Source organism: Fundulus heteroclitus, unplaced genomic scaffold (genome assembly GCF_011125445.2).
Source record: "Fundulus heteroclitus isolate FHET01 unplaced genomic scaffold, MU-UCD_Fhet_4.1 scaffold_85, whole genome shotgun sequence".
NCBI lineage: Eukaryota > Metazoa > Chordata > Actinopteri > Cyprinodontiformes > Fundulidae > Fundulus > Fundulus heteroclitus.
The window spans coordinates 1225994-1241214 of NW_023397307.1; the positions used below are offsets into that span (position 1 = coordinate 1225994).

At 40.7% G+C, this 15221-nt stretch overlaps 2 protein-coding genes across 2 annotated transcripts; both read left to right on the top strand.

Moving 5' to 3' along the window:
• The first annotated feature begins 1951 nt into the window (after positions 1–1951).
• On the top strand, positions 1952–4044 carry LOC118562278 (tripartite motif-containing protein 16-like). Its single transcript, XM_036134547.1, has 2 exons — positions 1952–2629; positions 2711–4044. Exons 1-2 carry the CDS (start codon positions 2134–2136, stop codon positions 3829–3831), a joined length of 1617 nt encoding a protein of 538 aa, XP_035990440.1. The 5' UTR covers positions 1952–2133; the 3' UTR covers positions 3832–4044.
• Positions 4045–8471: 4427 nt separating this feature from the next.
• On the top strand, positions 8472–10697 carry LOC110366410 (proton channel OTOP2; the record flags this gene model as incomplete). The annotated part of the gene is made up of 5 exons (XM_036134546.1): positions 8472–8489; positions 8529–8587; positions 9432–9574; positions 9668–10518; positions 10602–10697. Coding segments are annotated over exons 1-5 (1167 nt in total), but the record flags the coding sequence as incomplete, so codon positions are not given.
• Between the last annotated feature and the right edge of the window lie 4524 nt (positions 10698–15221).

A 15221-nucleotide genomic window follows, 5' to 3' on the forward strand; every position in this document is an offset into this window, starting at 1 on the left:
TTGTAACTCCACACTACTCCAGACTTTTTCAGTTGAGAAAGCTTCCAGGATAGGAAGCGAAACATTTTCAAACTTTGGACAAAAGTCCAGTTGTTTTGTTTTTTGCTTTTTTGGAATGACCATTTTCACCAGCATCTAGTTGCTTCAGACCACGTCACATTCTTTCTCAGTACCAGAGACCAATCTATATGCTCCCTTGACCAAAATGATTTGCTTTTGTGTCACATTCCTTTCATGATGATGAAGGGTCCCCACAATCCCTTCAGTTTCAGTAATGTCTTGGACAGCTCCTGACCCAGGTCGATCCATCCATTCATTATCTATACAAGCTTATCCCTCATAGGATTACATGGAGTGCTGGTGTCTATCTCCAGCTATCAGTGGGCGAGAGGTGGGGTACACCCTTTCTGGGGTGTACCCCACCTCTCGCCTCTCTGCAGTCTATCGCAGGGCAACATAGAGACACACAGGACAAAGAACCATCCACGCACTAAGGAGAATTTTGAGAGACCAATTAATGACGCTGATGTCACCTTTGGCCTCGACAGAGATCAAAGTTTCAGATAGAGTTGGTCACTCCATGGGACAAAATTCGCTGAGAAAAAACTAAATCCCTGAATGGTTTAGCACCTAAATAAATCACAGACTGGTTATCAGTGCATCAACCCTCCAGACCACTCAGGTCTTCTGGCTCCAGCCTGCTCTGCAGAACCAGAACCAGAACCAGACATGGAGAAGCAGCATTTAGTTCCTATGCTCCACTTATCTGGAACAAACTTCCAGAAAACTGGAAAAGCGCTGAAAGCCTGAGTTCCTTTAAATCAAGATTAAAAACACATCTGTTTAGGATTTCCTTTGACTGTTTTAGTTAAAATGTTTTACTGAAACATCACTAGTTCAAGTTTGTAGTCGAACTGATTTTAATATTTGCTTTTAGTTTCTATTATGCCATGTTTTATTTTGTTTAACGTTTTTCTACATTTTATTCCAACTTACTTTTAATCTGTTTTAGTCTTTGTACTAAAATGCTCTACAAATAACTTTGCCTTGCCTAGTGAACAGTTGACAAGACATTTTTATTTGTAGCACATTTTTAGTAACAAGACAATTCAAACTCTGAGTGCTGTAAAAGAACAGAACAAATAAATACATACTGCCCACCCCCACCAGAAAAGAATAAATATAAATGAACACCAAAAAAAGAAAAAACATTTTAGTTAGCCGATGGATGCTGAGTGCTGCATGGTCACCTTTTCTGCGCTCTGGGGTTGGAGAGCTGCCTTTCAGCACCTGGAGGCGGGTGTAGCCTCTTTCCCCTGCAGGTTATGGCAGAATGTAAAGCTCAGAGTCTAAAGCGGTATATAGGCCAGTCATCATCATTGGTTAGGAAATATTTTATCCCTGAAAATGTGTTTCCTCCTAATTCTCCCTCATCCAAGGTCTTCCAACAGTACCAATGCATCCTCAGATTAACGCATGAGTGTGTTTGACCGTTTACAGGAATTAATTGCTGCACACCTTTTCACAATAATCTTGTAATCTATGAAAAACGTCACCCTGGTAATAATCGGGGAAATTGATGGTAGAAAACCCTGATAAAATGTTAAGATTTAAGTTGTCTTATGGGCATTTTTATTTTATTTATTTAAAGGTCCTTTTTGTGGTTTGAAAGGCTAATGATGAAGTTGATCTATGATTAAAATCTGATATGGAGTGAAATTGAACGTCTGAGAGGAATCATGACGCAGTTTGGCTGCAACTCACCACTTTACCATCTGTGTCACCAATTTCCTCCGTCTCCAAAATGAGCGTCAGCCTGGGTCAGAGCTGCCGTGAGGACCGAACATTTTCCCCTCAAGTTATTTTTTATTCTAGATCTGAATTTTGCGTGTAAATGGTAATTCACACGTTTCAGGCCCATTTTGTGCGTACGCAAGCTTTATAAAGGCGACCTCTGCTCCTTATCCTGCAGGCTGTAAAACCTGATAACCCTCCCTGTTCTTCCTGCTCTCAGACACACCTTGAAGCTGGTGGAGCAACATCTGCTGGAGGTGAAAGCTGATTGGCTGCAGCCTCTCTGCTCTGACACGTGATTCGTAGATCAGAGCTCAGAGCTGTTGCTGTTTTCAGGAAATGAAACTCACACAGTCACTGAGACCGAGAGGAGAAATGGAGCAGAACCAGCTGGACCGAGAAACCTTGTCCTGTTCGATCTGTCTGGATCTACTGAAGGATCCGGTGACTATTCCCTGTGGACACAGCTACTGTATGAAGTGTATTAAAAACTTCTGGGATGAAGAGGATCAGAAAGGAATCCACAGCTGCCCTCAGTGCAGGAAAACCTTTCTACCGAGGCCTGAGCTGAATAAAAGCACCATGTTAGCAGCTTTAGTGGAGCAGCTGAAGAAGACTGGACTCCAAGCTGCTCCTGCTGATCTCTGCTATGCTGGACCTGAAGATGTGGCCTGTGATTCCTGCTCTGGAAGAAAACTGAAAGCCATCAAGTCCTGTTTAGTCTGTCTGGCCTCTTTCTGTGAGAAACACCTTCAGCCTCATTATGATTCAGCTGCATTTAAGAAACACAAGCTGGTGGAGCCCTCCAAGAACCTCCAGGAGAACATCTGCTCTCGTCATGATGAGGTGATGAAGATGTTCTGTCGTACTGATCAGAAGTGTATCTGTTATCTCTGCCCTGTGGATGAACATAAAGGCCACGACACAGTGTCAGCTGCAGCAGAAAGGACTGAGAGGCAGAGAGAGCTGGAGGTGAGACGAGAAAACATCCAGCAGAGAATCCAGGACAGAGAGAAAGATGTGAAGCTGCTTCAACAGGAGCTGGAGGCCATCAAGCACTCTGCTGATAAAACAGTGGAGGACAGTGAGAAGATCTTCACTCAGCTGATCCGTCTCATCCAGAAAAGAAGCTCTGATGTGAAGCAGCAGATCAGATCCCAGCAGGAAACTGAAGGGAGTCGAGTCAAAGAGCTTCAGGAGAAGCTGGAGCAGGAGATCACTGAGCTGAAGAGGAAAGACGCTGAGCTGAAGCAGCTCTCAGACACAGAGGATCACAACCAGTTTCTCCACAACTACCCCTCACTGTCAGCACTCAGTGAGTCTACACACTCATCCAGCATCAAGATCCGTCCTCTGAGCTACTTTGAGGATGTGACAGCAGCTGTGTCAGAGCTCAGAGATCAACTACAGGACATCCTGAGAGACGCATGGACAAACATCTCACTGAGACTCACTGAGGTGGATGTTTTACTGTCAGAACCAGAACCAAAGAGCAGAGCTGGATTCTTGAGATATTCATGTGAAATCACACTGGATCCAAACACAGCAAACAGTCGTCTGTTACTATCAGAGGGGAACAGGAAGGTGACAAGGATGGATCAACCTCAGTCTGATTCTAGTCATCCAGACAGATTCACTTATTGGCCTCAGGTTCTGAGTAGAGAGAGTCTGACTGGACGTTGTTACTGGGAGGTGGAGTGGAGAGAGAGAGTTTATGTAGCAGTCGCATACAAGAATATCAGCAGAGCAGGAAGTGGGAATGAATGTTTATTTGGAGCTAATGACAAATCTTGGGCATTAGATTGTTACCAAGGAGGTTATCAATTTGGTCACAACAGCATCTGGACCTCCATCTCAGGTCCTGGTTCCTCCAGAGTAGGAGTGTACCTGGATCACAGAGCAGGTATTCTGTCCTTCTACAGCGTCTCTGAAACCATGACTCTCCTCCACAGAGTCCAGACCACCTTCACTCAGCCGCTACATGCTGGAGTTTATGTTTATGTTGGAGGTTCTGCTGAGTTCTGTAAACCCAAATAGACAGAATCCACTGAAGGTTCAGTGAGTTTGATTCTGGTTTTTAAATCTCCAGCAGATTATTTTCTTGATCGTTGTTGTTTTATGTCTAAACTGCACAGAAATTAATAGTCAGAGATTGTCAGCACTTGTTTTTCTTCAGAATTGATGTTCTGGTTCTGTTGGGTTTGTTCATTTCTCAACATTGTTTTCTAAACCAGCTGATCCGCACCAGAATATTTGCTGTTTTTCCTCCTTGTTGCTTTTAGCAGCAAAAACTGTGAACTCAGCAATAAAATGTCAAATGATTCCCCAGGTTTAAAAGGTGGAACCAGTTCTTTGATCCGGTTCTGGTTTGGACCCGTTTTGTTGAGTCCAGACACACACGAGACAACAGATATCATCTAATATTGTAAATTACTCATCTGAGAATTATCATATTTTGAATTTTTTACTATGTTTAACCATTCATTTAAAACATCTTTAAGGTAAATAACCTCAAAACAACAAAATCACCACAACTCTAATTAGTATTTCAGTAAAAATTACAATGCAGCTGTACAATATAGTTTTATTTGAAACTTAAAACTTACAGGATGTGTTTAGCAGCAAAATCTGTGATTAAGAGCTATAATGTGAATTTATGGTGTTTCTTTAAATGAGGCATTACAGATTTATACCACAATTATGACCTAAATCCAATTTTTTTTGATGAAAATTAACGTGTTTTCAATAAATAAAGACTTTAAGTATTAAAGTGAGACATTGTTTCTGTCCACTGATAAAACTCTGGGCCCGTTCCTACTCCAATATTACCACGGCCCGTCTCACCCATCTGGTTCAATGATTTGGCAGCAAGAGAGGACACAAATAATCAAAGGCAGAAACAGTTAAAACACATATTTATTACAATTTGGAATTCCAAATGGGAGACAACTTACAAGTTTTATCAACGACGCGGATAGCCTAATCTTATCCCGAAGTATCTTCCATGAATTGTAAGTTGTGTCTGTCCGTTTACCCTGGGAACATGTCTTTTATCACACACACGGCTCCAAAAGGGGGCTGGACTAACCCCCCTTTCTGGAGACATTCAGTCTGCCACAGACATGTGCTTTCTGACACTCGGCCATTAAATGCAATCTATTTAAAGCTTTTTAAAAAACATTATCTGTTCTACAAGGCTCTCGTAAATTTCTCGTTCAGTCCTGCAGCTGGCACCATTACTGAAGTCTGAATATAACCATTGTATTCAATAGTTACATATTTTTGTGGTGTCATAACCTCCTAGTTTTCCCAGCTTCATGTGCTGCTTCCTGTCAGACAGGAAGTCTGTGATCCACCTGCAGGTGGAGTCGGGCACATTCAGCTGGGAGAGCTTCTCCGGAAGCAGAGTTGGGATGATTGTATTGAAGGCAGAGCTGAAATCCACAAACAGGATCCTGGCGTAGGTTCCTGCAGAGTCCAGGTGCTGGAGGATGTAGTGAAGGGCCAAATTGACAGCGTTGTCTGCAGACCTGTTGGCTCTGTAGGCAAACTGTAGGGGGTCCAGGAGGGGGTCGGTGATTTCTTTCAGGTGTGAAAGCACGAGGCGCTCAAAGGACTTCATAACCACAGAGGTCAGAGCGGCGGGTCATATACCTCATGCACCTTTTCCTCCTTTTGGCACCTTCTTTTGATCATTGAGCCGATGTGACACGTGAATTTCTCCACTGTGAGATCAATAAAGTCTCTTATCTTATCTTTCCTCCACACATGTGACCACAACATTTCTCCTGTGAGCCAGGCTAACGATGAGCTTAACGACTCTCCATTGTGGGGGCGACCAGTTCCAGGTGAATCTAAGCTCTAAAAAGGCCTCGTCTGCAGGTCTATAAAGGTTGGAACTCCAAGATGGGAAACAGAACGCCTTCAGCTTCAGAAAAGAAATCCAGTTTTATTTTTTTTAACCTTTTTTTGGATTAATCATGACCAGGATGACTGAGAATCTTCACCACCACACCATATATTTCACATCATACCCATAAACTTAAAATAATCTATAAGGACTTCCTGTTCAGGGTAGAAGTAGACCAGCTATGTCACTAGAAAGACACAATATATCTGCCGTAAAATCAGAAGCTAGCTGAATATTTCAATACCCGTTGTATATTTATCAGTTACAGATTATTTCCACGTTTTGAAAAAGGTCTTCATAATGACATTACACTGATCTAAATTGGATGCTTTTTCAACAGATTGTGTTTCGATAGTCTGTTTCACTCAAGATAATACAATTTATTTTTATATTAGCAAATAATCAATCGCAAAAGAACATTCTTGAATCATAAACTTTTAAAAGAGAAAATAAATTAAATTAGTTTCTTTTTTGTACATACTTACATGATACGAGTTGTTAATGGAAAAATAAACAGAGATAAAGGCTGCGCCTGTGTGAACGTGAGCACAGACATGTATACGTAGACGCCCCGTCGTCGGGTGAGAGGCGTGCCGACAGAGCGGCCATCTTAGGTCAGACCAAGCTGCGCTCAGAGAGAATACACGTGAAAGTGGTACTTTATGTTTTCAGACACTCTGAATCCGGTGAATTCTCAACCGATTTCCAGATGAATCAACTGACTGAAAACGTCACCCCTTTAGGGGCTACATGGGACCAATTGATTGAATTAAATTTTTGTCTTACTTAATAAGTAATTTCGATTTTCTATTGAAAGTAAGCAAACTTTCAGAGCTACGTCTCAGGAAGCCCGACTTTTACTCCGCTTATGGGTGCGCAGATAAAAGGACACTAAGAACCAGATCCTGGGGAATTACCTTCCATAAGTAAGATTCTATGATAGATAATCCTCATGCTTTACAGTTACAATTTTTCTGGCAAAAACACAATATGTGCTAATGGGTAGCAGGGATGGAAGCAGAGAAGAGTACATTAAACACCCTGATTTCTAAAAGATCTGACTGAGTATATATACATTATATATATATATATATATATATATATATATATATATATATATATATATATGTATATGTATGTATGTATATGCAGCTTAAGCGAAAATTCAGACTGAAGAAACACTATTGCCTACCTCCATCAATCAGGGACTCATCCGCCTCCGACACAAGCCAATCAGCTTTGAACTGCTCCTCCTCGAAGCCAATCAGCATCCTGGGTTCATCTTAAAAAGAACTCCACATCCTCGTCTCGGCCTTCTCCTCAGCGAGCAAGCGGTGGCTGCGCCGTGTCCGGTTTGGACTCTGTTGACCGGTTTCAACCCACCTCCATCCCCTTCTCCACCATCTTAGAAAGCTTCGCCTGGCTTTCCTACGGTCCTCCTTCAACTTCGTCGCTATCAGAGTGTAATTCCTCCTGGACTCTTATGGAATTCCCAGTCACTCCTTAAAACGGTCCGGCAGAAGACCGCCATGTTGAGCCTGGTTCTGCCAGAGGTTTCTTCCCAAGGGGGAGTTTTTCCTCTCCACAGTCGCTTCATGCTTGCTCATCATGGACAGTTCATGCAAACCTGTGTTTATCAAGTTGAACATCTAGCTCAAACAGATCATCATATGGACTGAACAAACTTTATGTATCTCCACTCCACCACCAGTTTCAGACCTGGGGGGAAATATCCCTATTCTCATACGCCTGCTTATGCATATTAAAGTATAATTCAGCGTGAATTTTTCCTGCCGAGGTCTGAGCGCCAAACTCTTAAAATATTGTATCAATAAAATTCTTCTAATTGCCTTTTCTTTCTGTGTGAGTTTTTCAGTATATGTTTGTGTGTATGTATGTATGTATGTATACAAACAAACAAACAAGATGGTGCTAAATTACTGGACAGACATGATTTATGGGTAAAAATAATAATATACAGTATAATATACAGATTTTGAATGAGCTGCCATCTGCGTCTTCCCACGCCACAACCTCGGACCTCAGCCCTGCATCAGCCTCTCAATTATGAAACCTGAGAAGTTACTAGTGTACTATTCCCACCTAAATAGGCTATTTTATTTATTTATTTGGTATATTTATTTTGGTCATTTTACTGGTCACTTGAGTTCATTCTTTGTCATTATTTAATAACATAACTCAGGTCTCTTAAGTTAGTTTTCTTTAAAAAAAATTCTGGACACCTCTTCAGCTGAAGTTGGGTGGGACAGGGGCAAAAACTGGGGGTGGATGCTTTCTGCATTCATCTGCCTGAACATCCTGATTCTGGGTTGCGCCTTTGTCAGCGCGGGCACTTCAGAGATTGTCAAAATCAGCAGCCTGGACCTGCAGAGTTTCCTCATCTTCCTCTTTCTGCTCACCTCGATCTGGATGGTCTATTTCACCTACAATTCCAGGGCAAGAAATGTTTCTGTCTTCAAGGATAGACATGCGGGACCCATTTGGCTCAGAGGTAAAGTACAATTTTAACAATTAAACATTCAATGTAAGGAGTATTATTTGGACAAATCGATAATTGTCTGCTTCTCTAAATGTTGGTTGTCCTTCAGGTGGACTTCTGCTCTTTGGAATCCTCAGTATCATCATGGACATCTTTAAGATAGTCAGCTATGTGGGATACCTCCACTGTGATTCAGCCATTAAAGTTGCATTCCCTGTGGTGCAAGTTGTCTTTGTTCTCATACAGGTAGAAATCAAATATTGTTTAATGTTCTTCAGTCCTGATGTTTGAAAAATATTGATATTTTGCATATTGCACTTGTAGACATACTTTTTCTGGATCCATTCAAGGGACTGTGTGCAGGTCCAAAAGAACCTTTCACGGTAAGCTTTTAAGGTGTATGCATATTATCTGCCAACGTTTTGTCCCCAAACACATGGAATAGCCTAAGAGAAATAAAAGTTCAAGTTGTGCCTTCCAAACCAACATTTACAAATGGGGTCCAGAGGAATATAGGAAACGGCCTAAAAATTGGATCTCAGGTCTCATTGTGGTCAAATGTCAGTTGAATTAATACTGTATGTGGGAAATCAACACAACTTGGGAGATAAGGTGAATTTAGCACCGATGTGGTGATAAAAAATACACATTGAAGACAGAAGTTAGGCCTGTATGGCGTGCCCATGTGGTTTTGCCAATGCTGGTTTATGTGCCTCACCCAAATGGGCCTTTACAAGAAGCTCATCCTAGTCCAGTAGCTCACATAATAACCTTTTGTTTAACAGCTATTTTTGCGAGACAGATTCTTTGCCTTTGTTTTGTAATAATTAAAAATGGGCTGATCAAGTTATATCTGGGTGATTTTGATTGATTGTGAAGTCGTTGCTTATTTGTCTGAGGATTATAACATAAAAAAAAAGAAAACTGCTTTAGGTGCCCTAATAGAAGCAGTGGGTTTCAAACAGTATATGAAAGGAGTACATTAAATACCTCATTTATGCATAAATCAACTATTTAAACATCATAGTATTTTTTAGAAAATACTAAATAAGGTACATTAAAATGCTCACTGTTTGGTGTTACATTAATTAAATATTGAATGATTCAGGTTTTTCTGTATGTGACCTACAGATTGCCAGTCAATCTCAGTCAAAGGAAAACTTGGCAGATGGGTTGGTGCCACTCAGCTTGATCATTGTTAATCTTTCCCCTTTTTTCATATTTTAGCTGCGGACTGATGCTCACCCTCTCCACAAACCTTGTTTTATGGATGACTGAAGTTACAGAGGAGTCCCTTCACCAAACAATTTCTCCTGAGTTCTCAACCGACCACGCTAAGCTCTCACGACGGCAGCAGTACATCAAGAGCGGTAGGCTCAGCAAATGAAAGCTGATTTTTGCAGTCAATATGCAGAAACAATGGAACACTTTTATATCGTGTTATATGATTTGTGGTCTTACAGCCAGTTATGGAGATGACCAGTGTACGTGCAGCCACACTTCCTGTGACATCTTCAAGGATGCCTATTACTACCTGTACCCCTTCAACATCGAGTACAGCCTCTTTGCCTCCACCATGGCGTTCGTCATGTGGAAGAATGTGGGCCGAGCGGCGCACGAAAGCAACCACCACCACCACCACGCCAGATTCAGCCTCAAGGATGTGGTCATTGGCCTCGTTTTGGGCATCCTCCTCGTGGCAGCAGGCATCGCGACCTTCGTTGTGTATGAAATCGATATGAAAACGAATTTCTCTGACAAAGAAAGCCATGACACAGCATTGATGATGCACTTTGTCATGAACATAGTCATTGCGACCACGATGTGTGTCTGCACCATCGTCGGAAGCGCTATCTTCATGGTGGACCATAGGGAGCACATCTCGGAGAAGAACCCCACCCAGAGTCTGGACGTGGGGCTGCTGGTGGGTGCCTCACTGGGGAAATTCATTGTTAGTTATTTCTCCATTGTTGCCATGGTTGCAACTGGGGCCAAGGGCCACCTGAACAGGCTCAACTTGAGTTGGGGCATACTGATGGTACTCCAGCTCGGCCTACAGAACTTTTTCATAATTGTGGGCCTGCACCGGGAGCCCTTTCATGAGGCTGAACCTGACACAGTGGTTGCAAATCCATATGCGGCGGAGTCCAGCAAAGATGGAAGCGGACTACAAGTTAGAGACTTAGACCAAAAATCCAACCCTGACACTGAAGCACGTGGCAACAGTAGAGCAGTGGAAGACAGACACAAACAGCTGTGGAAGAGGCGAGTGTTGAGAGAGATCTGCGCGTTCCTGCTACTGGGTAACGTCATAGTAAGTATCTTTCTCCCGTTCTCTCTCACATTCACAGCAGCCAACTTCCCGGACGCTAAGCCTCTTCTTTTTGTATTTCACAGCTGTGGATCATGCCAGCCTTTGGTGCTCGTCCCCAGTTTGATCACGACACTGAAACACAGTTCTACCAGTTCAGCATGTGGGCTGCTGTTGTGAACGTGGGCCTTCCTTTTGGCATCTTTTACCGAATGCACTCCGTTGCCAGTTTATTTGAAGTCTACCAGAAGTTGTAAATAAGCACATGGAAAAGAGTATACAGAAAGTTGTAAACTGGCATTTTTAACTGTTTTGTGGAGCATTTTTTGATTTGTATTTTTTTGTCAAGGAGAAACTGAATAACTTGTTTTATTTTTTTCTATTTTTTATTTAGTAGTATGTTTATGCAACAATGTAAATATATTAAAACTTTATTTTTGCAATTTAAATGTCTTGTAAAGCTTATCTTGTGCAATCCAGTTTACACAGTAATATCTGTTTGCAAGCAATAAAAAAGAGGAATCTAAGTCCAAGCCAATGTTATTATTATTATTATTATTATTATTATTATTATTATTATTATTATTATTATTATTGTCAATTGCAGTTGACTTTGCTGCCCTTAGTCTAATGTAAAGCAATACATTTGTCAGAGACCATGTTTTGGTGTTAGTGCACAATTAACAACAATGGTTTCCCATTATTAGTTCTAAAAATAATAAATAAATGTACATACATAATTGACCCAGATATAATAACGTGAATTTTAGTTTTGAAAAATCATCCAGTTGGTCCCACAATAATATAACTAGGCGTTATATCAAAACTAAAGTCATAGAATAGAAAATATCTCATTCATCTTAAATCTTATGCTTTCTAAAGGAACAAACGGGTATGTGCTTAACGGAGCCCCCTGGTGGTACAAAAGTGTCACTATAATACCCAAAGAGCAAGCTTGAAAAACTGGGCTCACAAAACCTTTACGTTCATAATCTATAAAAGAACAATGGAAAGTGTTGCCAGCTATGGCGGATTTAAGAAAACAAATATACCTATAGAAAAAACTTAATTTTTATTAAACAAAGCATACATTGCAAAATCTTGAGGAGGTACACAACAACTGCAAAACTGCAATAACGGAGGAAAGAACACAATAATAACGTATTACAGTAGGGTGACCACGCGTCTGGCTTAAGGCAGACAGTCTGAGTTTTGAATGCCCCACACACATATTTGTCTTTCGTTTTGAGGCACTAGGCTTGGGAGCAGATTTTTTTTCCCCAAAGGGAATAACTGCAGAGACAACCAGCAACAATCACGCCCCTATTGGAACGCCCACACACGCCCCTCTGGGAGGTCCGACAGTGTGGGCGTGTCTCTTAAGCAAATGCTTATTGGTTTGTTTATTTACCAACCTCAATCCTAATTTTTTTTCCTTCTATTTTCTTCATTGTCACTGGATTTGCCTTCTGCCGTTTTTCTGCTGATTCCCCTGAACACCTTTTTTCCTTGTCCTATCGCAAGTACATTCTGGAGAGACATCAAAGAAGGGTTATGTTGAAAATAACTAAATATTCTACAGTTTTCAATCACCCATCATGTGTACTGTGTTGATGGTCTAGATAATGAAACGTCTGATGTGGTAAATATTGTTTTCTTGCTAGATAAGTATTGCATACACTGCTGTTCACTGAAAAAAATATATGCACATTTCCATCTACTTAAGCATAGTTACTTTAGCACAATTGCTTCATGTTAGCAGGGTAGGACCTGAAACAATTGAGTCAAAGTGACTAAATATGCCTAAATAGTTGCAAATGATGCATGAAATCTTTAAGTGGAAAGACTCTCCTCCATGCTTCCCTGTCTCCCACACTCCCCGTTGCCTTCTACATCGTAACACTGCCCATGCTCCACCCTGTACAGCCTGTAGCCTAAACAAACATCTTAAACCATTCTCCTGACTGACGAGTGTGTTCTGCACGTTGGCCAAACACGAAAACACCATGACAGACATTATGACAATATTATTCTACCTGTATCAATTTCATCAGGCACAGTTGTGGCATAACTGTTCCACAAAGTTAATTTTAATTAGAAAATGAGTTATATGGATCATGCCAACATTTTTTTACAGAAACCGATACGTTAGTGGTTTATTTTTAAAGGCAACACATGGCTGAAACTATAGTACATATTTAGATTTAACTCAGGCAAACTGACGGCCACCCTTTCTCTGGGTCCTTCCATGCCACCAGGTAAAATCCTGCGTCAGAAATGCATGAACTGGTGATTTTCTTTTAATTTTTATATTTCTTTGGCGCATTTAGGAGGTTATTGCATGATTCAGTCACATGTTCGTTAATATCTAAAATAGACAAAAATGCGTGTTTAGAGTCGGCAGCAAGATTCTTGTTAATCTTTCTGGTGGATTTTGTGCGTTCTATTTTCCAGGACTCTCAAGAGTCTCCTTTTTTTTGGCGAGGAGGATGAAAGCTTTAGGCTAAAATGATCTAATATTAGGTTAAATTGTTTGTATGTGTACTTGCTGCTCAGTGAGAAAAAAATTGGGCATTTTAATTGTAACGTGAGGACATTGATGTAACCCTTTCTTTTTGGTCCCCGCATTTTTTGGGCTAGAGTTAAGAGTTAGGATTAAGGTGTCAGTTAGGTTTAGGTTAGGATTAGGTTTATTCTGGAAAAGGTTAGGTTTAGGGTTAAGGTCAGAGTAAGTACCCATAGATAGGATTGAAAATGAAAAAGAAGTCAAGGCACGGTCCTCGGTAAGTATTTAAACCAAGGATGTGTGCGTGTATTTACACCCTGTCATTACATTATCATTACCAAGCGGATCTTTGAAACAAAAAAATGTAACGGATGTTGCAGACACCCTTTGGCATCCTTCTTCCACCTCTTCATCCGGACATGCACCATCTTTGTTTATTTACTATGTGAATTTCTCAGTTTTGGCTTTATTGTCTGCATGGTCACCATCATCCTTATGCTGTTGTGCGACTTCTGGACTGTGAAGGTTAGTAAAATAATACTTAGTAATAGGGTTTGTGACTATTTTTATTTGTTTATAAAACAAACCTACATGGAATTAATAGTAACAAACCCATTAACTAAACCAGGTGTGGAATTTTCATAGAAAGAAATTCAAAGAGGTATGAGAAATAGCGTTCTTATATTTACTTGGAATATGGTCCAACCAATTAAACTTTGTTTTTCTTCTCCTAAAAAGGGAATGAAGGAAACAGAAAACCTGAAACTGAACAGAAAACCTTCAGACAAAAACAGTTTCAGAATCGAAGGGATCCATTATATTTGCTCGATAAGGTAGAGGGTCTTCTTTCTGTTCCTTCACATGTGGTGGTTCTGAGGAAATTCAGTGTCAGATTATAATGAGGGTAAAAATCAAAGCTTAAGCGTTTTTTTGTAAAAACATTTGGTAGCTTGAGGACGTGTAAATGTAAAACTATATAAATATAAAAATGTTTTTTGACCAAACTGTATGTTTCTTTGTGAAAGTTTGTTATAGTTTGCTATATGATCAAATTATGATATGTTTCTAACTATAAAAATAAAATAATTATCTACAAGTAGCATTTTTGAGAATGTTTGTTTTGTTTTTGGGTTTGTCCAAAACATGTGTCAAATATGAACAGGCACCCTTTTATTTTAGAATATTTGAGCTAGGGGCTCTTTTAGTAATAACATTGGATAAATCTAATTTAGTAGGAGGGGGAAGGGGACACTTTCTAGGTAAAAATTTGTCCACAAGGTGGCAACAAACATCATGGTTAAAGTATTAATCGTGTTAAATTATTTGGCAAATAAATGCACTTTAATATACCTAGCTTGATTATTATTGATAATCATAATAATTGATTATTATTTATTGCATCTCCCCATTGCACCCCCTTAGTAATGAGGACTGCTCGTTACTAAGGGGGTGGAGCTGTTTCAGTTCAATTTGCATGTTATCTAAGCCATTACAGGGTCTTTGTTGGACAGTAGTATAAAGCTTGTACAGTAACTCCACACTACTCCCGACTTTTTGAATTGAGAAAGCTTCCAGGATAGGAAGCGAAACATTTTCAAACTTTGGACAAAAGTCCAGTTGTTTTGTTTTTTGCTTTTTTGGAATGACCATTTTCACCAGCATCTAGTTGCTTTAGACCACGTTACATTCTTTCTTAGTACCAGAGACCAATCTATATGCTCCCTTGACCAAAATTATTTGCATTTGTATCACATTCCTTTCACGATGATGAAGGGTCCCCACAATCCCTTCAGTTTCAGTAATGTCTTGGACAGCTCCTGACCCAGGTCGATCCATCCATTCATTATCTATACAAGCTTATCCCTCATGGGATCGCGATGCGTGCTGGTGTCTATCTCCAGCTATCAATGGGCGAGAGGTGGGGTACACCCTTTGCGGGGTGTACTCCACCTCTCGCCTCTCGCCAGTCTATCACAGGGCAACATAGAGACAGACAGGACAAAGAGCCATCCACGCACTAAGGAGAACTTCGAGAGACCAATTAACCTAACAGTCATGGTTTTGGACTGTGGGAGGAAGCCAGAGTACCTGGAGAGAACCCACCCACGCACAGGGAGAACATGCAACTCCATGCAGAAAGACCCAGGGTTGGAGTCAAACCCAGGACCTTCTTGCTGCAAGGCATAGTGTACTTATGGGA

Coding starts and splice junctions, on each gene's coding strand:
- LOC118562278 (XM_036134547.1), top strand. CDS start 2,134: ATGAAACTCACACAGTCACTGAGACCGAGAGGAGAAATGGAGCAGAAC. Junction 2,630..2,710: donor CCAGGAGAACATCTGCTCTC/GTCATGATGAGG, acceptor ATGAACATAAAG/GCCACGACACAGTGTCAGCT.